The sequence below is a fragment of the Oncorhynchus nerka genome, linkage group LG1 (assembly GCF_034236695.1).
Source record: "Oncorhynchus nerka isolate Pitt River linkage group LG1, Oner_Uvic_2.0, whole genome shotgun sequence".
Taxonomy (NCBI): domain Eukaryota; kingdom Metazoa; phylum Chordata; class Actinopteri; order Salmoniformes; family Salmonidae; genus Oncorhynchus; species Oncorhynchus nerka.
Window position 1 is genome coordinate 31,356,561 of NC_088396.1, and position 27,007 is coordinate 31,383,567.

The window sequence follows — 27,007 nt, forward strand, 5'->3', positions numbered from 1 at the left end:
TCGTTTTCTACTCACTCTGCAATTTCTGAGCAGAGTTGATAAAATAATCACTGATAATTAAAAAAAAAAAATCTAACCCAGTTCACTGTGCGGGTTGATATGAACCGTAAAAGAGCTCCGTTTGCGTTGGAACAGTAGCGCTCTCTATGGGAGACAAGGGGAACTGTGAGAGTCCCGTGGTGACGTCAGAGAGTCGGCGGTGAGTCTGGGATGTCATGTGAAAGGATGGAACAGTTCGACCAGGAAGTCTCAGCTTGTTGCTAGAGCTACAGTTTAGCTGCCCACGGCCTGGAAGCACATACATTGTATTTAGGCCTAGTATTTGGTTTTAATTTGTGCGCCATGGCTTCTCTATTCAAGAAGAAGACAGTCGACGGTAAGTTTGTTTTCCACTGCTAGTAGGCTTGTAGCAAAGTTGTGTGAATTGGTGTGACCCAGACTCTGCCACTAACGAACATAGACTTGCCTACTGAACGAGCCAGTTGAACTGTTTTACCAGTTCACCTGACACCAGTTTAAAAAGTGAAGATGCATGTTTGTTACAAAATCAACAATGACATTGGTCAACGTGGAATCCCCTCAAGTTAGATTGTGTCACAGTCTGAAACTAGACAATATAACGTTACTATTCCACTTGTCTGTGTAACGTTATCAGTGAAAGTTTCTTGTGAAGTTGCTAAATGCTAAAAAAAATTGGTCACAATTTGACCATCGTGTGAACAGTGTAGTTGTATTAGGCTAAATTAGTACATTGTTACATTGATTTGATGATGCTGCCTAGTATGTTTAATGGTTACTTTGTAATTTACCTGCTGACTGGAACAGATTAATTCCATGATTAACAGCCTCTAGCAGTGTAGGACCTGTAAGAAAGCTTTGTTCACACGAGAGAAAAATGTGATCCAGAGACCCTGTAAGTAAGTAAGGTTTATCACACTGTCTGCGCGATCCATTCCCGCTACTCTCTAAAAAACAATACAGTTACATATCGGGAAATCATTTTTGATGTATCGTGTTGACAATATCGGAATATTATTTTTTGCGCTAGTTAGCTGTACCAGCTGCACCAACACTCAAAATTGTTCTCAATCTTAATAATTTGGGCACCAAAGTATCGTGATAATATCATATGGTGCGGTCCCTGGCAATTCCCAACCCTAGTAATGATCATGTCAAGATTTCAATTAGGCTATGTTTGACTGTAAAACACTTCTCAGTCTTCCTGTCTCATAGTAGTCAAACATGACGCAAGGGGAAACCAAAAGTCAACAGTGAAGTGTGTGTGTTTGAGAGTTCAAACTGCCTGTAAAGATAACACAGCACGTGCCATGCAGCATTTTGCTGCTGCTGATACTTTGAAAATGTAGCAATATGTTTAAAGAAGAACCTCAAATATTGATTTTCAGGTGTCTCTTGATAAAGAAAATTTAAGAAGAGGAAGAAATGTCTCCATCTTATTGTGTATTTCCTTGAGCCATTGAAATGTTGGGCCTTATCAGTCAAAATGTCTTGGTCTTTCTTACAGGGTCAGAATGCAACAGAACTATTCAGACTATTCAGAATACATCAATACATTACTTCTGAATCACTAACTTTATTAAACAAAAACATATTTTACATTTTTATATAATCATTTTCAAGTTTCTACCTAATTCAATATTAATAAGTTATTTCATGACCATGGTCTCATTGATGGAGAATCAATATTCACTTACTGTGATTGTACTGTACGTTTACTCAAGGCCAGATAGTTGATAGGATATCTCAGCATCTCTGCCCCTTCTCTCATTCTTTCTCTCTCCTCTCTCTGGGCGTGGGGTGCCAAGGTTGCCCGGTGTCGAGAAGCGGTGGTATCCCATGGTAGGGCGTGCGGGTGTGATGGCGGGCAGAGAATAGCTGGTGGAGTTTTGTAGACAATACCCCACCCTCTTGTAGACGTTGTCGATACGTCACCCTGCACGTAGATACTACGCTTCACTCTCACAAGTGGTCCAGCTCTCTTTCTCTCTCTCTGGAGTTGTTGGGGTGATGAGGGCACCATAGGTACCTATAGCAAGGATTCTCACTTTCAGGTCATTTTTTAAATGTTTTATTTTTACATTATGGTAATTTTTTTGAGAGTTTGAGAGCCTGTTATTCTGCAACATTTATCTGTAAAAACTTAGTATTTTTTTTGGGGGGATATATATATTTTTCTTTCACTTTCCTCATGTAAAGCACCTCAAACTTCTAGAAGAAAATACAACAACACAACTTTCACTGCTGTATGCTTCAGTTTTGGACTTACGTTCAGGAATTACCTGAACAATAAAGAAATACTTTCCTGTTATTGTTTTTAAATGTTTTATTTATACCTTTTTATAGTTTTGTGGAAAAAACTTATTTTGAGGAAAGAAAGATAATTTTCTGTTGAATATTTAGCGTTTTGATCCAGCAATGAAACCGGCTCAATTTAGATGTTGTGTTAAGAGGTTGTTGGTAGTGCTTCTGGTACCTATCCACTGTAGAGAGAATCTCTGGGAATCCTCTCGTTCTAGTGATGGAGTCCAGTGCAATGGTCTAGTGCATCAGCTGGTGGAGTGCCCTGGCTCACTATATGTGTCTATGGTAACCTTAGAGCTAATAGCAGTGTAGGGGATCGTGTCCTTTACCCAAATACGGGAGCTGGGATGGCCGTGTGTAAGAGAGAGAATGTGTGAGGCGGTTTGGATGAAATGGCTAGAACAGTGTACCCTTGCCTACAGACTTGCCTGGTCTCTCTCTGGGACTGCTCTCCAAACTCATACTCCACAGCCTTATATTAGGAACTGCTGCTGTGTGACCATCTCTCTGTGAATGCCTTCACTTATTCAGTTCACCTCACGCTTGTGCCTATATTGTTCCCATTGATGCTACACTTCAAGGGTTTTATCCTGCCTTAAAACATTGATTCAAATTATTATTATTTTTGCTACATTATTGCTGTTGTACATATGAAGGCAGGAGCCTGGTGTATTGTTATTGGAAACCCTTGAAACAAGACTCATCACATAGTTTACCCTGCCAATATTTCTAAAAGCAATATGTTATTAAGGAATTATTTTAGTCTGGTCCATCTGAAGTATGAATTATCTCAATAAGAGTTCACTCCTGAGCTCTCTTTAGTGTTGGTCCACCTATCCATTTAATAAAGAACCCAGTTTTATTGTGTACAGTTGAGTCTGGTATTTGGAGCATAGCGTGTGTCGGACTGTTACACGCGTCATGTCAGGGTAATGGGTAGTGTGTGAGGCAGGAATGGTTTAGAGTCCAGGCTCAGCCCTGTGAATGAGGCATTTCCAGAGCTTTGTCCCTGTCTGTCTACCCGTGTGAACAGAATGGTACTCTGCTTCTATAGCTTTACAGAAAGCTGTCTGTGTCTGTCTGTCTGTCTATCTACCCGTGTGAACAGAATGGTACTCTGCTTCTATAGCTTTACAGAAAGCTGTCTGTGTCTGTCTGTCTATCTACCCGTGTGAACAGAATGGTACTCTGCTTCTATAGCTTTACAGAAAGCTGTCTCTGTCTGTCTGTCTACCCGTGTGAACAGAATGGTACTCTGCTTCTATAGCTTTACAGAAAGCTGTCTGTGTCTGTCTGTCTAAAAAAACTGTTTGATTCAATAACTGTATGTTTGTAGGGTAAATGTTTTTCTAATTGCGCTCTCTCTCTCTCTCTCAGACATTATAAAGGAACAGACTAAGGAGCTTCGTGGTACTCAGAGACAGATCACTAGAGACAGAGCTGCTCTGGAGAAACAAGAGAAACAAATGGTGAGACCCCCTCCCCCCTCACCCTGTGAAGTGCTGTAGGACGGCAGCAGGTTTTAGTTTCTCGGTAGAACCTTTTCTGCTGATTTCATTAAATGTGTGTAAATGACTCAAGGCGAATCCTGCTCCATCCTACCTCCACTCACATCCCTTTCCTGATCTGTCTGTTAGGCCTACAAGCTGCTTAGCTAACCACTGGGATAGAAAAGACAGCTTTGGACAGGTAGAGTGTGTGTGTGTGTGTACTGGCATGGATCCAGGGATATCCCATGATTTGAATTTATAGCCACTTTATTCCATAGAACAACTTGGTTCATTATTCAGATGAAAAAGAGCATGTTTTGTCACATCTGTCTAGCTGAATTATTGCCCTGGTCCAGTGAGCATTAGATCAGTCTGTCTCTATGTACATTGTTATTTGATAGCATCATTCATCTGTCAGTTTTACCGAATCCTCTCCCCTATCTCTCAAATTCAGATTGCTTTATTGGCATGAAATACAATTTGTACATATTGCCAAAGCAGTATAGTGGTATAGCATTTCAGTAAATATAGTGCAATGAGGATAATGAAACACAGTTAATTTCAGTATTAATAATAGTACATACTGTATGTGACCCACCACCTGGATTCAGTCCAATGTATCAAAAATTGAAATGGTGTTTTTTACGTTGGATAAAGGTAGAGAATCAGAGCTAGAAAATTGAATATCATAACCTGCAGTTGAGGAACAATGGGAAAGTAATTCTGCTTTGAATGTTGACAAACCTCTAACCCCACTTTTGAGAAAATGACCCATATACGTTTTTGTACACCAACTTGAGAGCCCTTCTTTGTCTACACTATTCAGCAAAGTCTAACCCTCTTATGCCTTAGCCCCACCCCTCTCTTTAACAATTCACATGTGAGGTCATGTGCTGAACAGAGTGAATGAGATAGTAGTGTAGTAAACAATGATTTCAAGATTAAAAGTGGTGAAAGTAGTAGCAGAAAGTATTAGTCAAAATACACTTTATCTAGTCCTTGGGTTGTATCATCATCTGATTTTGGTGCAGGTCATGTTGTTCTTCACATTACTGTCTCTGTCATACTATATCAAATTAAATGTAAGCTTTGTTTATCACATGCACAAGATACATAAGGTGTAAACGGTACAGTGAAATGGTTACTTGCATAGTGGAGTCTTGTGTTTAGAAATGTAGCAGGCTAGCTAGCTAAACAATGAACCATAATCCCAACTCAAAATGCCATGCACCATGCATGAATCTGCAGGAAGCTAAAGCTAACCAATTAGGTTCAATGTTAGCTAGCTAGCATTGGGCTATAACTAGCAATGTAAATGGATTTCTGAGATACAAATAATTTTACTACACAGATGATACACGTAATGTTAGCGAGCGAGCCAGCCAGCTAACGTTAGCTAACTAACAGTACGCTTTAACTTGCAATGACAACAGCTTTCTGACAAAATTAGAAACGTATAATATCTGAACATGGAGCTAGACTCTTACCTGTATATATGGATGAATGCTTCTCCCTCTGTCATGGATACCATGGTTTCCCTTAGTTTGAAGATGTAATCTGGACACAGGTGTTTTATACAACATCCTCATGTGATCGCTTTTGGACTCTCTGCATTTGGTAATCATATCTCTGCTTCCACCGGGCATTCCACTGATTTCAAAACTCGCTCAACTTCTTCCGAGACGACACTGTTGAGTGCCGTTTCTTCTGATTACAGTGATGGGGGAAGAATCTATAATGTCTGGTTCAATTAACATGTTTTTACCTAAATCAGGGATTTCCTCATCGTCTGATTCATTTTCAGAGTCCTCCAGAAAGTATTCCATCACTACTTTTTCCCACTGATTTTTGTCGATAGCGCTATTAACCATGAATGTTCACATGTTCCAGAAGTCATTTCTGCCCAAAAACGCATTTTGATTAAAATAAAAAACTTTCAAATGACACTCCTATGAAGTTGTGACGTATGCCTAGGTCACATGATCATGTCTACAGGTACAACACTACTGCTGTTGTATAGTGTAATCTTTGGTTGATACATTTCATTCAATTAAATAAGATTATTAAAAAGAATGGCTAATAAATAACAAAATATACATGGATGATGGTTACACTATGTATTACTTGTAAGTTATATACTATGGAAATACTTCAAGGAATTAATGGTCATGAGATGTTCCTCGGGCTTTGGCAATCAGAATTCTGTATGTGGGTTTTTTGCACATAGCTTATAATCATAATTACAGGTGGGCCCCAAACCTTGCTTCTATATAGTGCAATTGGTAAAATTACACTATTGAATATTTTGTACCAGATTTTAATAGGAATATTTTTTTAATTTTTAGATGTTTTTTTTTGGGGGGGGGGAGAATGCTTTGCAGGCTTTTTCTTTCGTGCATTCACTCCGAGACCAAATCCAACAGAGGGGCTGATTTGAATTAAAAACAAATTGTCCCAGGTAGTTGTACCATTGGTCATGTTCAACCATGGTATTTCCTAATTTCCTAATATAATATCAGTAATAAGCTCACATCAGCACCACTTGTCATCCCATCCTAAATCACTGTTACATATTTAAATGTCATTTTGCTTTTTGGCAGATAGCAGCCTCATTATTAAGATGTTCTGTCTATTCTGATCATTAATATGTTTAGCAAGCAGAGACTGACTGCACCTGTTTGTGTGTCTGAGGGGTAATGTAATGTAAATCTGCCTACTCAGCTGTTTAGCAGAGCGCTCTACCTGAGGAGGAGACTGGCTCTGCTGAATAATCATCTCCTTCACTCAGCTCTTCTCCACTCTACATAGCACTGATCAGCCTAATGATAGTTTAACCCTCACTACGCTCTGACAGAGGGAAGGGGTGGAGGGATGGGAGTATTATTCCTGTAAAAAATGTCAATAATGATAATTAATACAACATTTTTAGGACTGGCTCTTCAGAATAATCAGAAACACAGGGCTGCAGCTGTATTGTTTCCCAGGGGCCATGGCTTTACAGCCTTGCAGTGTGTGTTCCCTTGGGGCAATAGGCTGTTTTATCAAAGCTAAGAGGGGCTACTAGCTCTCAGATGTTTAGACCATAGCCAAATCACAGTATTTACACTGTGTATAATCTAACAAGGCTCCCTGGGGAAACTGATGTTTACTGTCGTGACCAAAAGCTTTGAAAGTTTTACAAATATTAATTTTCAGTCTGCTGCCTCAGTTTGAATGATGGCAATTTGCATATACTCCAGAATGTTATGAAGACTGATCAGATAAATTGCAATTAATTGCAAAGTCCCTCTTTGCCATGCAAGTGAACTGAATCCCCCAAAAAACATTTTCACTGCATTTCAGCCCTGCCACAAAAGGACCAGCTGACATCATGTCAGTGATTCTCTCGTTAACACAGGTGTGAGTGTTGACGGGGTACAAGGCTGGAGATCACTCTGTCATGTTGAATGAATACGAATAACAGACTGGAATTTTCAAAAGGAGGGTGGTGCTTGGAATCATTGTTCTTCCTCAGTCAACCATGGTTACCTGCAAGGAAACACGTGCCATCATTGCTTTGCACAAAAAGTGCTTCACAGGCAAGGATATTGCTGCCAGTAAGATTGCACCTAAATCAACCCTTTATCGGATCAGCAAGAACTTCAAGGAGAGCGGATCAGTTGTTGTGAAGAAGACTTCAGGGCGCCCAAGAAAGTCCAGCAAGCGCCAGGACCGTCTCCTAAAGTCGATTCAGCTGCGGGATCGGGGCACCACCAGTACAGAGCTTGCTCAGGTGTGAGTGCATCTGCACACACAGTGAGGCGAAGACTTTTGGAGGATGGCCTGGTGTCAAGAAGTCCAGCAAAGAAGCCACTTCTCTCCAGGAAAAACATCAGGGACAGACTGATATTCTGCAAAAGGTACAGGGATTGGACTGCTGAGGACTGGGGTAAAGTCATTTTCTCTGATGAATCCCCTTTCTGATTATTTGGGGCATCCAGAAAAAAGCTTGTCCGGAGAAGACAAGGTGAGCGCTACCATCAGTCCTGTGTCATGCCAACAGTAAAGCATCCTGAGACCATTCATGTGTGGGGTGCTTCTCAGCCAAGGGAGTGGGCTCACTCACAATTTTGCCTAGGAACACAGCCATGAATAAAGAATGGTACCAACACATCCTCTGAGAGCAACTTCTCCCAACCATCCAGGAACAGTTTGGTGATGAACAATGCCTTTTCCAGCATGATGGAGCACCTTGCCATAAGGCAAAAGTGATAACTAAGTGGCTCGGGGAACAAAACATCAATATTTTGGGTCCCTGGCCAGGATACTCCCCAGATCTTAATCCCATTGAGAACTTGTGGTCAATCCTCAAGAGGCAGGTGGACAAACAAAAACTCATAAATTCTGACAAACTCCAAGCATTGATTATGCAAGAATGGGCTTCCATCAATCAGGATGTGGCCCAGAAGTTAATTGACAGCATGCCAGGGCGGAGGTCTTGAAAAAGAAAGGTCAACACTGCGAATATTGACACTTTGCATTAACTTCATGTATTTGTCAATAAAAGCCTTTGACACTCATTTAAATGCTTGTAATTATACTTCAGTATTCCATAGTAACATCTGCCAAAAATATCTAAAGACACTGAAGCGGCAAACTTTATGGAATTGAATGTTTCTCAAAACTTTTGGCCACAACTGTACAGTACCAAAAGTTAGGACACACCCACTCATTCAAGGGTTTTTCTTTTATTTTGACTATTTTCTACATTGTAGAATAGTGAAGACATCAAAGCTATGAAATAACACATGGAATCATTTTTTAAATTCAACTATGTAAGTCCATTAATAACAAATTGTTATTTAAAATGATGGCCTACTCCGGCCAAACCCACCCCTAACCCGGATGATGCTTGGCCAATTGTGCGCCACTCTATGGGACTCCCGATTTACGGCCAGTTGTGATACAGCCTGGGATCGAACCAGGGTCTGTAGTGACTTGTCTAGAACTGAGCTGCAGTGCCTTAGACCGCTGGGCCACTCAGGATCTCATGTAGTAACCAAAAAAGTGTTTAAACAAATCAAAATATATTTTTAATTCTTCAAAGTAGCCACCCTTTGCCTTGATGACAGCTTTGCATGCTATTGGCAGTCTCTCAACCAGGTTCACATCGAATGCTTTTCCAACAGTCTTGAAGGCGTTCCCACATATGCTGAGCACTTGGCTGCTTTTCCTTCACTCTGCGGTCCAAACCATCTCAATTTGGTTGAGGTCGGGTGATTGTGGGAGCCAGGTCATCTGATGCAGCACTCCATCACTCTCCTAGGTCAAATAGCCATTACATATCCTGGACTTTTAACAAGGCACACCTGTTTATTGAAATGCATTCCAGATGACTACCTCATGAAGCTGGTTGAGAGAATGCAAGTGTGCAAATCTGTCATCAAGGCAAAGGGTGGCTACTTTGAAGAATCTAAAATATATGCAAAGCCAGTCAGAAGCTGATCCATCTCCTCCTGTTCCTTCCCTCCCCCTGTAGGAGATGGAGATAAAGAAGATGGCTAAGTCTGGGAACCGCGAGGCGTGTAAGATCTTGGCCAAGCAGCTGGTCCAGCTGAGGAAGCAGAAGAACAGGACCTACGCCGTCAGTTCAAAGGTCACCTCCATGTCCACACAGACCAAGGTCATGAATTCTCAGATGAAGATGGCTGGAGCCATGTCCACTACGGCTAAGGTAAAGAGCACCACACACATTCTGACAGGCACGCAGACCATCACATTTTGGATGTTGGGCCTCTAAAGGTCATCAGTTTTTAACATTTTTTAAATTTGTATTGTTGCTCCACACACACATACATTTATGTGTGCCTGTGTAAATGAGGCCCAAAAGCAGACCGACTAACCCAGTTAACATTAAAACAGCTTCTCCAAGACAGTTCAAAGGATTCCTTTCCATCTCTGAGTGTGTGATACTTAGTCTGTCTATATATCCTGTCATCCCCTCGGGATGGTAATGTTTGTCTGATTGGGTAGAGATTCTCATTTCACCCTCGTCCATCCTATACCCTTTCACAGCTCAGAGACACAGATCAGATGACATCCTTACACATCTTAGTTTATTATCAATTAGTCTTCTGGTAATGTATAAAGTAGAATATCTAATTAGCCTGGTTATAGGACTATAAGCCCATAATGTTTAGAGCTAAGAATGTGAACTAGTTACAGTCTGAAAGTATTTATTAATGTAGTTATTCATGTATTAATCTGTTTCTAATCAGTGCATGGTTTCTGATCTGAGTGTTTTCTCTGTGTGGTAGTTAATTAGTCATGACCTGGATGTCTGATTGGCTGGTCTTAGAATTAGACCTATCTGTAACAGAAAAAGGAATGTGTTTAGAGAGCGCTGCTCATTTGTGTGTTACCATGCTTGTGTTACCACGGCTTCAGTGTGGAGGGAAAACAGTAACGTCTCAACAAACAGCCCACTTCTAGCTTCATCTAGACTATGGGGCTGCAGAGAGACCCACTAACAACAGGGACATGCTCTGAAAAGGTTTTCGAGCAATACAAAAATGACATCTAATTACATGTGACATGTGCAGCTCATTTGGCAGTTTGAGGCTCCGGCGTGAAACTAGGCCATGACTGATAACACACACAGGAAGAAGAGGCAGAATCACTCTATGTATTTATGATGCGCGTACATGCTCTGGGAGTTGTGTATTGTGTCTGTGTAATATAACAGTTTTGGTGGTGTAAGTCTTGTCTGTCTCTGTGTTTGTCCAGACAATGCAGGCGGTGAACAAGAAGATGGATCCTCAGAAGACCCTCCAGACCATGCAGGACTTCCAGAAAGAGAACATGAAGATGGGCATGACCGAGGACATGAGTAAGACCTGCTATCATTGGCTCCCTAGCCTAGGATTTAAACATTTTAAAAGAATGACAATAGTGACTGACAAAAAAAACTGTCAGAACCAAAAACATCATGCAGATCAGTGTGTTTGCCTCGTGGTTCAATGACCTTTTAACGGTAAACTGACTAGGACCTCTGTCTCGCTGCCTCTCACTCTCTGTCTGCCCCTTTTCCCCCTCTACCTCTCTCTCTTGCTCCCTCCAGTCAACGATACGTTAGATGAGATATTTGTGGAATCAGGAGATGAGGAAGAATCTCAGGACATTGTTAACCAGGTTCTGGATGAGATCGGGATCGAGATCTCTGGAAAGGTAAGACATACTGCCCGATGCCGTTCCCCAGTCACTTCTCCCCATAAGTAGTCCTCTGGAAAGGTAAGACATACTGCCCGATGCCGTTCCCCAGTCACTTCTCCCCATAAGTAGTCCTCTGGAAAGGTAAGACATACTGCCCGATGCCGTTCCCCAGTCACTTCTCCCCATAAATAGTCCTCTGGAAAGGTAAGACATACTGCCCGATGCCGTTCCCCAGTCACTTCTCCCCATAAGTAGTCCTCTGGAAAGGTAAGACATACTGCCCGATGCCGTTCCCCAGTCACTTCTCCCCATAAGTAGTCCTCTGGAAAGGTAAGACATACTGCCCGATGCCGTTCCCCAGTCACTTCTCCCCATAAGTAGTCCTCTGGAAAGGTAAGAGGGTCCTGTATCATCTCAAAGCTCTCTCCCATCTGGATGCTTTGAGGTGTAGCAGACAAATACAGTAGCAGGATAGCCCGTAGTCTGCCTGTCTTAATGGGAGGGAGACCAACTCCAGTCCTACATTTACATTACATTTAAGTTATTTAGCAGACGCTCTTATCCAGAGCGACTTACAGATTGGTGCGTTCACCTTAAGACATCCAGTGGAACAGCCACTTTACAATAGTGCATCTAAATCTAGTAAGGGGGGTGAGAAGGATTACTTTATCCTATCCTAGGTATTCCTGAAAGAGGTGGGGTTTCAGGTGTCTCCGGAAGGTGGTGATTGACTCCGCTGTCCTGGCGTCGTGAGGGAGTTTGTTCCACCATTGGGGGGCCAGAGCAGCGAACAGTTTTGACTGGGCTGCGCGGGAACTGTACTTCCTCAGTGGTAGGGAGGCGAGCAGGCCAGAGGTGGATGAACGCAGTGCCCTTGTTTGGGTGTAGGGCCTGATCAGAGCCTGGAGGTACTGAGGTGCCGTTCCCCTCACAGCTCCGTAGGCAAGCACCATGGTCTTGTAGCGGATGCGAGCTTCAACTGGAAGCCAGTGGAGAGAGCGGAGGAGCGGGGTGACGTGAGAGAACTTGGGAAGGTTGAACACCAGACGGGCTGCGGCGTTCTGGATGAGTTGTAGGGGTTTAATGGCACAGGCAGGGAGCCCAGCCAACAGCGAGTTGCAGTAATCCAGACGGGAGATGACAAGTGCCTGGATTAGGACCTGCGCCGCTTCCTGTGTGAGGCAGGGTCGTACTCTGCGGATGTTGTAGAGCATGAACCTACAGGAACGGGCCACCGCCTTGATGTTAGTTGAGAACGACAGGGTGTTGTCCAGGATCACGCCAAGGTTCTTAGCGCTCTGGGAGGAGGACACAATGGAGTTGTCAACCGTGATGGCGAGATCATGGAACGGGCAGTCCTTCCCCGGGAGGAAGAGCAGCTCCGTCTTGCCGAGGTTCAGCTTGAGGTGGTGATCCGTCATCCACACTGATATGTCTGCCAGACATGCAGAGATGCGATTCGCCACCTGGTCATCAGAAGGGGGAAAGGAGAAGATTAATTGTGTGTCGTCTGCATAGCAATGATAGGAGAGACCATGTGAGGTTATGACAGAGCCAAGTGACTTGGTGTATAGCGAGAATAGGAGAGGGCCTAGAACAGAGCCCTGGGGACGCCAGTGGTGAGAGCGCGTGGTGAGGAGACAGATTCTCGCCACACCACCTGGTAGGAGCGACCTGTCAGGTAGGACGCAATCCAAGCGTGGGCCGCGCCGGAGATGCCCAACTCGGAGAGGGTGGAGAGGAGGATCTGATGGTTCACAGTATCGAAGGCAGCCGATAGGTCTAGAAGGATGAGAGCAGAGGAGAGAGAGTTAGCTTTAGCAGTGCGGAGCGCCTCCGTGATACAGAGAAGAGCAGTCTCAGTTGAATGACTAGTCTTGAAACCTGACTGATTTGGATCAAGAAGATCATTCTGAGAGAGATAGCGGGAGAGCTGGCCAAGGACGGCACGTTTTGGAGAGAAAAGAAAGAAGGGATACTGGTCTGTAGTTGTTGACATCGGAGGGATCGAGTGTAGGTTTTTTCAGAAGGGGTGCAACTCTCGCTCTCTTGAAGACGGAAGGGACGTAGCCAGCGGTCAGGGATGAGTTGATGAGCGAGGTGAGGTAAGGGAGAAGGTCTCCGGAAATGGTCTGGAGAAGAGAGGAGGGGATAGGGTCAAGCGGGCAGGTTGTTGGGCGGCCGGCCGTCACAAGACGCGAGATTTCATCTGGAGAGAGAGGGGAGAAAGAGGTCAGAGCACAGGGTAGGGCAGTGTGAGCAGAACCAGCGGTGTCGTTTGACTTAGCAAACGAGGATCGGATGTCGTCGACCTTCTTTTCAAAATGGTTGACGAAGTCATCTGCAGAGTGGGAGGAGGTGGGGGGAGGGGGAGGAGGATTCAGGAGGGAGGAGAAGGTGGCAAAGAGCTTCCTAGGGTTAGAGGCAGATGCTTGGAATTTAGAGTGGTAGAAAGTGGCTTTAGCAGCAGAGACAGAAGAGGAAAATGTAGAGAGGAGGGAGTGAAAGGATGCCAGGTCCGCAGGGAGGCGAGTTTTCCTCCATTTCCGCTCGGCTGCCCGGAGCCCTGTTCTGTGAGCTCGCAATGAGTCGTCGAGCCACGGAGGCGGGAGGGAGGACCGAGCCGGCCTGGAGGATAGGGGACATAGAGAGTCAAAGGATGCAGAAGGGGAGGAGAGGAGGGTTGAGGAGGCAGAATCAGGAGATAGGTTGGAGAAGGTTTGAGCAGAGGGAAGAGATGATAGGATGGAAGAGGAGAGAGTAGCGGGGGAGAGAGAGCGAAGGTTGGGACGGCGCGATACCATCCAGTAGGGGCAGTGTGGGAAGTGTTGGATGAGAGCGAGAGGGAAAAGGATACAAGGTAGTGGTCGGAGACTTGGAGGGGAGTTGCAGTGAGGTTAGTGGAAGAACAGCATCTAGTAAAGATGAGGTCGACCGTATTGCCTGCCTTGTGAGTAGGGGGGAAGGTGAGAGGGTGAGGTCAAAAGAGGAGAGGAGTGGAAAGAAGGAGGCAGAGAGGAAAGAGTCAAAGGTAGACGTGGGGAGGTTAAAGTCGCCCAGAACTGTGAGAGGTGAGCCGTCCTCAGGAAAGGAGCTTATCAAGGCATCAAGCTCATTGATGAACTCTCCGAGGGAACCTGGAGGGCGATAAATGATAAGGATGTTAAGCTTGAATGGGCTGGTAACTGTGACAGCATGGAATTCAAAGGAGGCGATAGACAGATGGGTAAGGGGAGAAAGAGAGAATGACCACTTGGGAGAGATGAGGATCCCGGTGCCACCACCCCGCTGACCAGAAGCTCTCGGGGTGTGCGAGAACACGTGGGCGGACGAAGAGAGAGCAGTAGGAGTAGCAGTGTTATCTGTGGTGATCCATGTTTCCGTCAGTGCCAAGAAGTCGAGGGACTGGAGGGAGGCATAGGCTGAGATGAACTCAGTCCTAGAGTACCCAACAGTAGGGCTGGGACGATAGCAGTATTGCAATACTCGTTAGTATCGTGGTAAGAAAACTAAACACAAAGTGGATTTAATTTCTTTAAGAAAACATCCCTAATGTTGGAAACATAATGTTGTCTTCCAGAGTCACATTTATTTATATTCTAAGATGTAGAACACAATATTTTACATACAGCAGGTTTTTAAAGGACCAACGCGTTCTTACTGCTTCGTGTTTTCATTTTTGTCATGGAAAAAATATTGCGATACTGGTATCATCACACCCCTACCTAACATTTTTGTTGTAGTCCCGGATTAACTCACCTGATTCAACTCATTTGAGGGCTTGATGATTAGTTAACAAGTTGAATCAGGTGTTTGTCCGGAGCTACGACAACAATGTTTACAGTTGGGGATACTGGAGTTGGGAAACACTGCTGTAGACTGTGCCTGTAGCCTGCCTGTCTTTATGGAAGATTGCTTGTAGGCGGGGGAACTGCAGTGGGGTTGCCAAAATGTTAATCAAATAAGTGTGTGTGTGCGCAGATTATTGTGTGGGACAATATACAAACGGTTTTAAGAAAGATTTGAAAAACAATTTTGAGTAAATGTATTAATTGGTTTCTATTAATTTTAAGAAGAGCTGAATGCAATGAATTAAAGGTTATTTGTTGATATAAAAATCTAAATTTCTAGATTAAGGTTGTCATTAGATTTGGACTGCTAGTGAGAATGAATGGAAATTCTGGTGGAAAAATCCTTGCTGAAAAAGTTTCAATACCACTGCTGTAGTCTGCCTGTAGTCTGCCTGTAGCCTGCTTGTCTTTATGAGATGACAGCCTGTAGTCTGCCTGTATCCTGCTTGTCTTTATGAGATGACAGCCTGTAGCCTGCTTGTCTTTATGAGATGACAGCCTGTAGTCTGCCTGTAGTCTGCTTGTCTTTATGAGATAACAGCCTGTAGTCTGCCTGTAGCCTGCTTGCCTTTATGAGAAGACAGCCTGTAGTCTGTGCCTGTAGCCTGCCTGTCTTTATGAGATGACAGCCTGTAGCCTGCCTGTCTTTATGAGATGACAGCCTGTAGCCTGCTTGTCTTTATGAGATGACAGCCTGTAGCCTGCTTGTCTTTATGAGATAACAGCCTGTAGTCTGCCTGTAGCCTGCTTGCCTTTATGAGATGACAGCCTGTAGTCTGTGCCTGTAGCCTGCCTGTCTTTATGAGATGACAGCCTGTAGACCAGGACTCATTCCACTGAGGGCCGAGTGTCTGGTTTCTTTTGTTCCATTCAATTAAGAACTAGACAAACAGGTGAGGGGAGTTCCTTACTAATTACCTTAATTCATCCATCAGTACAAGGGTGAAGCAAAAACCTGCACACACTCGGCCCCCCGTGGAATGAGTTTGACACGTGCTGTAGACTGTGCCTGTAAGTGGCGATAAATGAGAGGCAGTTACAGTGACTATCTGGCAGGGAACCCACTCCCCCTGGGGGACAGCATCTGTTACTACACCACCACTTTCTATGCAGAAGGGCTACTCTACTGTGTGTTGTAAGGCCAATGTTAACCTGTTGGGATGTGTGTTGTAAGACCAGTGTTAACTGGTTGTAATGTGTGTGTGTTTCAGATGGTGAGAGCCCCAGCAGCAGGGAAGAGTCTCCCTACTGCTTCTCCTAAACGGAAAACGCAGATCTCTGACGACGAGATAGAGCGACAACTCCGAGCCCTGGGAGTGGACTAACACACACCATGGGCTAGGCCTGTGTACTAGCAGGCTGGTGGTCCATGTGTGGGTGATTCTGATTTAATGACTAAATTAAGGAATAATAGAATATTATGACCCACAATACTTTCTGCTGCAGCCTGCTGAAGGGGTTGGCTTCTTTATGTACATACAGACTGTTGACTCTGGAAAAGTGACCTCTATGTTCACATTATATTTTGTGCATCGATTCTCCATTAGTCCTGGGAGTACAAATCCTGTGGGAGGAGGATGAAGTCAATGAAACAGAGTGAGGTAATGACTGTTCTCTGTGCTCTCACATCTTTAGGTACAGTACCCAAGACGCTGCTGGTGTCAAACTACTGACACTGTCTGTCTAGAACCACTGACATTAACTCTAGGAACTACTGACATTAACCCCTACGAGTAGGGTAAGGGCTTGACTTTTTCACTAATAAACATTTTGCATGAGAATCTATGGAATTAGCAGGATCAAGCTGGATGTCAGATACGTAAATAGATTCAGTTTAAAATGATGTGTGAAATAGTAATTAATGCTAATTCAAACTAATAATCATCAACTTGATATTTCAAAGAATGGTTCATTTTGAATTGCTTGTTTTGTACTATTGAGTTGTACTCTAATTTGAAGATGTTGTCTATGTGTCTTAGTTGATCTCTGTGTGTCCTGTCTTTCTGATGTGGGATTGAACCAGCAGTCTGTCTGTCCTCCTCATCTCTCTCCTTTTATCTCGGCTGCTGTGCAGTTAACGTATCCGTTAGAGCTGTTTTTTAAAAACACCACACACACACACACACACACACACACACACACATTCTAGAGTGTACAATGGGTTTGTGAAGAAGACTGATCATTGTCTTCCTGACGCTCTCTCTGTTTCACTCTACCATGCTGTAAGAGCAGGTAAGGAGACAATGACATATTTTGTATTATGAACTAAACATTTCATGCATTCTAGAATGTTCCCTCATGGTTCTCTTCTGGTTTTCTAATGTCGACTAGTATATCACTGTATACTAAAATAATTCTCTTAAAGATTGTTACTGGAAAATATTGACTGGCTTACTATTGTTACAGCAGTTTCTTTTCAACTTGATTTTGTGGTGCAATTCTCCAGAGAGGAAAGGTGAATAAATGAACGTTGTCACACTTTTTCTCCACCATGTATGTATCCTCTGTATCTATTCAGTTGTACTGTTTAGACTTGATGACTTTTATAATGAATAAAATAGCATCATGTACAAAAAAATGGTTTTATTGTCACACTGAATAGGTGCAGTGAAATATGTTGTTTTACTAGCTGCTGCTCAAACAATGACCTATGCCAACCACACCTGCTTCATATCAATGGTGTTTTTATTCAGGCATTGAAGAGGACAGTCCGCATTAGAAACATGGAAGCCCAGAGCTGTAATGACACAATTTCAATTGAAGGGAGTCAAATCAGGAAGTGATTTTAATTTAAATTCAAAAAGGAAAAACTGTTGAAATAAATAGCTTCTACTCCTCAGTTTATTGAGAAGTCATTGATAATAGATGCAGATTTTTCAAATTTGTAATGGTTACTTATGTTTACTTCCTGAATTGACTGCCTTCAATTTGAATTGACCCCAGCCCTGACACACTCACGCAGCGCTGGAGAGCGCAGCCATATACCACAGGCTGTGAATTAGCATATAGAGCTCATTATGTAGGGACCTCAGTATCAGTAGTGCCACAGTGCATCCCACCTTTTCTCAGACCACAGAGCATGCTCCCTTCTAATCTTATCCTTATTTCATGCCTGTCCTATTGAGATGACTCTGTCTAGATTCCTACAGTTCTGCTCTCCCAGTACATCCAAATGAAGACATGGGAGAGTGAATGGATCCTGAGGGAAGGGGCTATGGAGATGAATTCCCAGGTTCCTCCACCAGGCAGCTGTAAGACAGGAGCCACTCTACAGTTATAATGACCGGGTGAGTTTAGCACAGTATGCACATGACTAGTGGGCTGGATGTTTGTATTCACAGAAACACGTCAATAAATCAGGGAATAATGTCACTGTCATACAGTGCAGGGTGCTCAGCTCCCTTTTATTGGGCTCTCGGAAACACCAACTGCTTAATAAATGAATCAACAAATCATTACATTAAATGCATGTCAGTGCACAATCCACGAATTCATTAATTGCGTCTCTGATAAATGTTTCATTAAATCATATTTTTTTTCACTCTTTTTATTTTATTTGTATACATCTACCCAGTACTGAATGATTGATTGTAAGACGATGACTGGCACTTCTGGGCTGCTTTTGAGCCCAGCTCTACACTGATGCAGTATAATGTCTCCAGTATGCTACAGGGACACAGGTGCTTGTATATTCATCACTTAAATCATCTCCTGTCCTCACCACACTGTTGGTTTGTATGTATTTATTCATGGGAAACGCATCATGAAATCAGTACGTATGAAAGATGACACGTGCAACTGGGACGTTTTGATTTCTTACATATCAAAATGTCTGAGAATGTCTCTATATAGTTCTCTCTCTGGGTTGAAGATGTCTCTGACTTGAAAACACATCTGTCAATAAATTAGATGTTCACATTCATAATCATTCATTTTATATATTACATTTGAGATAAATAGATCATGATAAAGACACATGGGAATGTATTAGTGTTATTTGTTTTTGCAACGGCCAGACACTTCTGGGAGAAATAGTATTAGGCTGCAGGCACTTGAAGATCAAAAGGCTTTTAGTCCAATTAAAGAATGAGGTCACACCCGAACTCAAGGTTTTATGGCATTGGGGGACAGATAGGGGTTAGGGTTATCTATAGGTAGGACTGTCCTTGGTCAGGTAGGAGCTGTGGTGAAGGCTGGTCTTGACCCGTTTCTCTCGTTGCCGACGGTTACAGAACCAGACCCGGACCACCTCCTTCTCCAGGTGTAGCCCCTCGGCCATACGGACGATCTCCTGAGATGAGGGCTTGATCTTCTCCCTGAAGCTACGCTCCAATGCCTCCTTAGCCCCCAGACTACAGGAGGAGAGGGATGCAGTGTTTAAAGAGGGAGGTGGTGTTTGATCAAACCACTTTCAAGCATCTCTGTAATTGTAATGTGTAGTTAGTTACCTGATGGAAAAATATGTTGTAGGTATCTGATGCAGAAGAGAAAATTGCGAGGGTAGTTACCTGATAGTGGTTCTTCGTTTCCTCTTACGCTCATTCATGCCCATTTTCTCATTAAACAGAGCTGTGGAAAGAACAACATTAAGGTCACATCCTTAGTCATTCATTACTTTAAGGTCATGGCTGTCCCTCTCTCCCAGGGTAAGATCATGGTTGTCCACTCACCCCCGGCCTGCTCTGCTTCGTCCAGCCACTTGGCCAGGATGGCCTTTAACGTGCAGGCGTTCTTGAAGCTCAGCTGCAGGTTCTCAAAGCGACAGATGGTTGTCTGGCTGAACTCTGAGCCATGCACCGCAGCCAGAGCCTCTCCAACGTTAGTTTGGGTGTACCCTTTGAAACAGACACACACACACAGTCAGCTATTACATTGTGGGTGTGCATGTGTAAATGTTTTAAACAGTTCAGAACAAAAAGACAGTAGCTATCTAACTCACCCAGAGCGATCCTGCGGAGTTTGAAGTTGTTGGCAAACTTCTCCAGCTCTCGTATCTGAGGTGAGTCCATGTCGGGGGGGTCATCTGGTGGCCGGCTCCTAAGGCGGAGGTCCTTAGTGCCCCCCAGGGGTGATTCCTCAGACAGCATGGCAGGGGGCAGTGGTGGGAAACTGTGGCTCAGAGAGCACGACCCCCCACCCAGACCATGCTCTGGAAACTTATACAGACAAGGGGCCAATGAACCTAAATAGATGGAGAAACATCAACTGTGATACCAGCTACAGCCACTAGAGGGGAGTGTAGCTGTATGAAGGGTGTGTGTGTGTGCGTACCTTGCAGTGTGTTTGCTCCGTTGACCATGTTGGGGTGCGGGACGCTGCAGGTCTGGAGGATTCTGGTCTGAGATATACTGGCAGACAGCATCTCCTGAGCTAGGGAGGAAACCTTTATCATCAGCAGCATCCCCACCACCATCATCACCATCCCCACCACAACCATACATCATCATCACCACCACCATCATCACTGACCTGCCATCATGCCGTAAGTGGTCTGTTGGTTGCTATAGTGACAGGGTGTGACGGGGTAGTGCAGGCCGGGAGGACCGTTGCTGAGGGCGTTGCCAAGGGTGGAGGTGGAGAGGTGCATGTGGGAACGCTTGGAGGACTGGAGGAGAGACAGACCTGACGGGACTGGAGAGAGGTTGAGGGGGAACGAGGGAGAGAGACCTTAGATCAGTTTAGACATGGCTTTTTGCTGTACTTGTGTAATTGTCCATGGGTGCACCTGCTTGTGGAAGAAACTGTATTGAGTGATAGCAATAGAATGGTGGATGATTTACATTCTTTGTTGTAGAAGCTGTAGTGTTGAATTAGCTATAGTGTAGGTTCCTTTCCAATGACGATGGACAGAACATTGGACTTCAGTTAGCAGGTGTGTTCTTCTGGTGAAGTCCTTTCTCGTGGTGAATGTGGACTGTTAATTTTGCTCTCAAACTGGACAGGCTAACAACACTTCTACTGTCCTCCATATTACAGTAATATTTCTCTACAGACAGACACAGCAGGGAGAAACTGTGAATCTTATAAGAAACTGTGCAGACAATGTGCAGATGCAGTCCAAAATCTTCATCTTCAGCTGTAAAGTAAGATGTGTGTGCGTGTAGTAGTAATAATAATTTGGTGGGTGCTATTTCATGTGTTTTTTCCATATCCCAACTCTCCCTGAGACCCCCTTCGGAGAGATAAGTCACGGCCAGTGTCTGCCAACGCGACCCTGGGGCAGTTCGGGTTAAGTGCCTTGCTCAAGGGCACATCGACCAATTTTTCACCTGGTCGGCTCAGGGATTCAAACTAGAAACCTGTCGGTTACTGGCCCAACGCTCAAAATGCTAGGCTACCTGCTACCTGTGCGTGTGTGTACACAATCGCGTGCCAGTGTGAGGGTGTTAGTTAATACATCCAGTCTGCAGCCTGGATAGCAGTGGGGGTCACACAAACACCCCACCTACGCTCTCTACACACACACACACACACACACACACAACTCTATTCACCTCTGTGGAATCTCTCCAAGGCCAAGAGCTGGAGATGTTCTATCTATAAACATCTAAGAGATCTTCAGGGTTCAGCTATAACAGCTCTGCTAATATCCACCCCCACACACAGCAAAAAGACAGCCTTTAACACAGTTACACCACAGAGAGCAGGACCCAGCACAACTGTTAGAAGACTGGAAATGGTTCAGAGGGATAGAAAGAATGTGTTATCAGAGGTTAGGGGTCGGCGTGAGAGGTTACCTGCTGACACCATGTTGTGTGTGTGTGTGGAGGAGGGCAGGCAGTCGGCAGCGGAGGCGTGGTGCATGAGGAGGGGCAGGGAGTCTCCTGCCAGGGTGGTGAAGGAGTCCGCGCTGAACGCCTGGCACGACATCACGATGATCTCACGACCTCCTTCTCACCTGGATAGGATCAGGAAGATTGACCTTCCCTGCACTTAGCTGTTCTCAGGTAGACACTCAGGTGCTGACCTCTTGTCGTTTCTACCCTGGACAGGTAAAAGCTGCTGTGCTTGGCTGGTCCCCTCTCCTTCTGCTTCCTATGTGTCTGTCACCTGGCCAGTATCTGCTCTGTGTTCCTCCCTGGCCTCCCTGTGAGCCCACCTGAGTGACGCCCGCCTGTCTACTGCAGGTATTTATACCCCACCCTTCTCTGCCCCCCCCACCACCGCCACCTCATCCTTGTGAATACCCGCCCCGCCACCCAACCCCCCCATAGCTGTGGTTGTATCTGACCCTCTGCCTCCAGCCCTCCAGCCAGTGCCGGGAAAAGCCTGGATTAGTAGCAGAGAGAATTGGGTAACTTAATCTTCTCTCTAGGTGGGTCTCTTTGGGTCCCCCCCTCTCTCTCAATCCATTTATTTCTCTCTCTCTCTGGGTGTCTGTCTCTATTTCCATGCTATTTTTATGATGTGGATGGATATTCTGAGCACCAGACTCTATAGGGAACAGATATTCCAATCGGATTCCATTTCAAACTCTATGTTTATGAGAAGAAACTGTGCTAGGGTAACATGTGTAAAGACAGAATAGTCATGAGTGCTGCTGGAAAAAGAAGGCACACTACATGCATCAATAGTATCAAACATTCACATCTATAGGTTTTAAACTTCATTTATACTTTCTTTATGAGCTTTCTAGCAATGTCCCTCCCTGCAGAACTGAATACTAGACTAAGAAAACTTCTAGCAATACATTTTAATTAATTTAAGCTTTTTTTTATGTGATTGACCTGGTTTGTAGTGAAAGAAGCAGTGTGTGTTTAAGTGTTTGTGTGTGTGTTTGTACTCTAACCATCTGTCTGGCAGGATTAGGAGGGGAAGTGGAGAGGATGTGCCTGGCATTGTTTTGGCATTGTGTCTATATTATGTTAGTATTGTATCAAATAGGTTGGTATTGGGTGTGTATTGTGTTAGTATTGTATCAAATAGGTTGGTATTGGGTGTGTATTGTGTTAATATTGTATCAAGTAGGTTGGTATTGTGTGTGTATTGTGTTAGTATTGTATCAAATAGGTTGGTATTGGGTGTGTTGTGTTAATATTGTATCAAATAGGTTGGTATTGTGTGTGTATTGTGTTAATATTGTATCAAATAGGTTGGTATTGTGTGTGTATTGTGTTAGTATTGTATCAAATAGGTTGGTATTGGGTGTGTATTGTATCAAATAGGTTGGTATTGGGTGTGTATTGTGTTAGTATTGTATCAAATAGGTTGGTATTGAGTGTGTATTGTATCAAATAGGTTGGTATTGGGTGTGTATTGTGTTAGTATTGTATCAAATAGGTTGGTATTGTGTGTGTATTGTATCAAATAGGTTGGTAGTGTGTGTGTATTGTATCAAATAGGTTGGTAGTGTGTGTGTATTGTATCAAATAGGTTGGTAGTGTGTGTGTATTGTATCAAATAGGTTAGTAGTGTGTGTGTATTGTATCAAATAGGTTGGTATTGGGTGTATATTGTGTTAGTATTGTATCAAATAGGTTGGTATTGTGTTAGTATTGTATCAAATAGGTTGGTATTGTGTGTGTATTGTGTTAGTATTGTATCAAATAGGTTGTTATTGGGTGTGTATTGTATCAAATAGGTTGGTATTGTGTGTGTATTGTGTTAATATTGTATCAAATAGGTTGGTATTGTGTGTGTATTGTGTTAGTATTGTATCAAATAGGTTGGTATTGGGTGTGTATTGTATCAAATAGGTTGGTATTGGGTGTGTATTGTATCAAATAGGTTGGTATTGTGTGTGTATTGTGTTAATATTGTATCAAATAGGTTGGTATTGTGTGTGTATTGTGTTAGTATTGTATCAAATAGGTTGGTATTGGGTGTGTATTGTATCAAATAGGTTGGTATTGGGTGTGTATTGTGTTAGTATTGTATCAAATAGGTTGGTATTGAGTGTGTATTGTATCAAATAGGTTGGTATTGGGTGTGTATTGTGTTAGTATTGTATCAAATAGGTTGGTATTGTGTGTGTATTGTATCAAATAGGTTGGTAGTGTGTGTGTATTGTATCAAATAGGTTGGTAGTGTGTGTGTATTGTATCAAATAGGTTGGTAGTGTGTGTGTATTGTATCAAATAGGTTAGTAGTGTGTGTGTATTGTATCAAATAGGTTGGTATTGGGTGTATATTGTGTTAGTATTGTATCAAATAGGTTGGTATTGTGTTAGTATTGTATCAAATAGGTTGTTATTGGGTGTGTATTGTATCAAATAGGTTGGTATTGTGTGTGTATTGTGTTAATATTGTATCAAATAGGTTGGTATTGTGTGTGTATTGTGTTAGTATTGTATCAAATAGGTTGGTATTGGGTGTGTATTGTATCAAATAGGTTGGTATTGTGTGTGTATTGTATCAAATAGGTTGGTATTGTGTGTGTATTGTATCAAATAGGTTGGTATTGTGTGTGTATTGTATCAAATAGGTTGGTATTGTGTGTGTGTTGTGTTAGTATTGTATCAAATAGGTTGGTATTGGGTGTGTATTGTATCAAATAGGTTGGTATTGGGTGTGTATTGTGTTAGTATTGTATCAAATAGGTTGGTATTGAGTGTGTATTGTATCAAATAGGTTGGTATTGGGTGTGTATTGTGTTAGTATTGTATCAAATAGGTTGGTATTGGGTGTGTATTGTGTTAGTATTGTATCAAATAGGTTGGTATTGGGTGTGTATTGTGTTAGTATTGTATCAAATAGGTTGGTATTGGGTGTGTATTGTGTTAGTATTGTATCAAATAGGTTGGTATTGTGTGTGTATTGTATCAAATAGGTTGGTATTGGGTGTGTATTGTGTTAGTATTGTATCAAATAGGTTGGTATTGAGTGTGTATTGTATCAAATAGGTTGGTATTGGGTGTGTATTGTGTTAGTATTGTATCAAATAGGTTGGTATTGGGTGTGTATTGTGTTAGTATTGTATCAAATAGGTTGGTATTGGGTGTGTATTGTGTTAGTATTGTATCAAATAGGTTGGTATTGAGTGTGTATTGTATCAAATAGGTTGGTATTGGGTGTGTATTGTGTTAGTATTGTATCAAATAGGTTGGTATTGGGTGTGTATTGTGTTAGTATTGTATCAAATAGGTTGGTATTGGGTGTGTATTGTGTTAGTATTGTATCAAATAGGTTGGTATTGTGTGTGTGTTGTATCAAATAGGTTGGTATTGTGTGTGTGTTGTATCAAATAGGTTGGTATTGGGTGTGTGTTGTATCAAATAGGTTGGTATTGAGTGTGTATTGTATCAAATAGGTTGGTATTGTGTGTGTGTTGTATCAAATAGGTTGGTATTGTGTGTGTGTTGTATCAAATAGGTTGGTATTGGGTGTGTATTGTGTTAGTATTGTATCAAATAGGTTGGTATTGTGTGTGTATTGTATCAAATAGGTTGGTATTGTGTGTGTGTTGTATCAAATAGGTTGGTATTGTGTGTGTGTTGTATCAAATAGGTTGGTATTGTGTGTGTGTTGTATCAAATAGGTTGGTATTGAGTGTGTATTGTATCAAATAGGTTGGTATTGTGTGTGTATTGTATCAAATAGGTTGGTATTGTGTGTGTATTGTATCAAATAGGTTGGTATTGTGTGTGTATTGTATCAAATATGTTGGTAATTGTGTGTGTATTGTATCAAATAGTTTGGTATTGTGTGTGTATTGTATCAAATAGGTTGGTAGTGTGTGTGTATTGTATCAAATAGGTTGGTAGTGTGTGTGTATTGTATCAAATAGGTTGGTATTGTGTGTGTATTGTATCAAATAGGTTGGTAGTGTGTGTGTATTGTATCAAATAGGTTGGTAGTGTGTGTGTATTGTATCAAATAGGTTGGTAGTGTGTGTGTATTGTATCAAATAGGTTAGTAGTGTGTGTGTATTGTATCAAATAGGTTGGTATTGGGTGTATATTGTGTTAGTATTGTATCAAATAGGTTGGTATTGTGTTAGTATTGTATCAAATAGGTTGGTATTGTGTGTGTATTGTGTTAGTATTGTATCAAATAGGTTGTTATTGGGTGTGTATTGTATCAAATAGGTTGGTATTGTGTTAGTATTGTATCAAATAGGTTGGTATTGTGTGTGTATTGTGTTAGTATTGTGTCAAATAGGTTGGTATTGGGTGTGTATTGTATCAAATAGGTTGGTATTGGGTGTATTGTATCAAATATTGTGTTAGTGTTGTATCAAATAGGTTGGTATTGTGTGTGTATTGTGTTAGTATTGTATCAAATAGGTTGGTATTGTGTGTGTATTGTGTTAGTATTGTATCAAATAGGTTGGTATTGGGTGTGTATTGTGTTAGTATTGTATCAAATAGGTTGGTATTGGGTGTGTATTGTGTTAGTATTGTATCAAATAGGTTGGTATTGTGTGTGTATTGTATCAAATAGGTTGGTATTGGGTGTGTATTGTGTTAGTATTGTATCAAATAGGTTGGTATTGAGTGTGTATTGTATCAAATAGGTTGGTATTGGGTGTGTATTGTGTTAGTATTGTATCAAATAGGTTGGTATTGGGTGTGTATTGTGTTAGTATTGTATCAAATAGGTTGGTATTGGGTGTGTATTGTGTTAGTATTGTATCAAATAGGTTGGTATTGTTATTGAGTGTGTATTGTATCAAATAGGTTGGTATTGGGTGTGTATTGTGTTAGTATTGTATCAAATAGGTTGGTATTGGGTGTGTATTGTGTTAGTATTGTATCAAATAGGTTGGTATTGGGTGTGTATTGTGTTAGTATTGTATCAAATAGGTTGGTATTGTGTGTGTGTTGTATCAAATAGGTTGGTATTGTGTGTGTGTTGTATCAAATAGGTTGGTATTGGGTGTGTGTTGTATCAAATAGGTTGGTATTGAGTGTGTATTGTATCAAATAGGTTGGTATTGTGTGTGTGTTGTATCAAATAGGTTGGTATTGTGTGTGTGTTGTATCAAATAGGTTGGTATTGGGTGTGTATTGTGTTAGTATTGTATCAAATAGGTTGGTATTGTGTGTGTATTGTATCAAATAGGTTGGTATTGTGTGTGTGTTGTATCAAATAGGTTGGTATTGTGTGTGTTGTATTGTATCAAATAGGTTGGTATTGTGTGTGTGTTGTATCAAATAGGTTGGTATTGAGTGTGTATTGTATCAAATAGGTTGGTATTGTGTGTGTATTGTA

At 42.4% G+C, this 27,007-nt stretch overlaps 2 protein-coding genes across 4 annotated transcripts; one reads left to right on the forward strand and one right to left on the reverse strand.

Moving 5' to 3' along the window:
- The first annotated feature begins 214 nt into the window (after positions 1–214).
- LOC115129136 (charged multivesicular body protein 2b-like) lies at positions 215–17,332 on the forward strand. 3 transcript variants are annotated; one of them, XR_003863633.2, is made up of 7 exons: positions 215–376; positions 3,700–3,791; positions 9,331–9,525; positions 10,578–10,680; positions 10,912–11,018; positions 16,066–16,231; positions 16,490–17,332. XR_003863633.2 is itself a non-coding variant. In XM_029659251.2 (7 exons), the coding sequence occupies exons 1-6, from the start codon at positions 343–345 to the stop codon at positions 16,177–16,179; spliced, it is 645 nt and encodes a 214-aa protein (XP_029515111.1). In that variant the 5' UTR covers positions 215–342; the 3' UTR covers positions 16,180–16,227; positions 16,490–17,332. The 3 variants fall into 3 exon arrangements, 2 of the variants coding, with proteins under 2 accessions (XP_029515111.1, XP_029515104.1); XM_029659251.2 differs by having other exon boundaries at positions 16,066–16,227; XM_029659244.2 differs by having other exon boundaries at positions 16,066–17,332.
- A 161-nt stretch (positions 17,333–17,493) lies between these two features.
- pou1f1 (POU class 1 homeobox 1) lies at positions 17,494–21,942 on the reverse strand. Its single transcript, XM_029659261.2, has 7 exons — positions 21,592–21,942; positions 20,324–20,485; positions 20,126–20,224; positions 19,794–20,036; positions 19,525–19,689; positions 19,363–19,423; positions 17,494–19,206 (listed from the first exon to the last, which is right to left on the reverse strand). The coding sequence occupies exons 1-7, from the start codon at positions 21,722–21,724 to the stop codon at positions 18,999–19,001; spliced, it is 1,071 nt and encodes a 356-aa protein (XP_029515121.1). The 5' UTR covers positions 21,725–21,942; the 3' UTR covers positions 17,494–18,998.
- Positions 21,943–27,007: the final 5,065 nt, after the last annotated feature.

Bases quoted from the DNA above. Each gene is read 5' to 3' on its own strand.
- LOC115129136 (XM_029659244.2), top strand. From the start codon at position 343: ATGGCTTCTCTATTCAAGAAGAAGACAGTCGACG. The intron at 10,681-10,911 runs GTAAGACCTGCT...TGCTCCCTCCAG, and splicing joins GGGCATGACCGAGGACATGA to TCAACGATACGTTAGATGAG. The intron at 11,019-16,065 runs GTAAGACATACT...TGTGTGTTTCAG, and splicing joins GGATCGAGATCTCTGGAAAG to ATGGTGAGAGCCCCAGCAGC.
- pou1f1 (XM_029659261.2), bottom strand. From the start codon at position 21,724: ATGTCGTGCCAGGCGTTCAGCGCGGACTCCTTCACCACCCTGGCAGGA. The intron at 19,690-19,793 runs GTGAGTTAGATA...TCTGTTTCAAAG, and splicing joins ACTCCGCAGGATCGCTCTGG to GGTACACCCAAACTAACGTT. The intron at 19,424-19,524 runs GTGAGTGGACAA...TTCTTTCCACAG, and splicing joins CGAAGCAGAGCAGGCCGGGG to CTCTGTTTAATGAGAAAATG.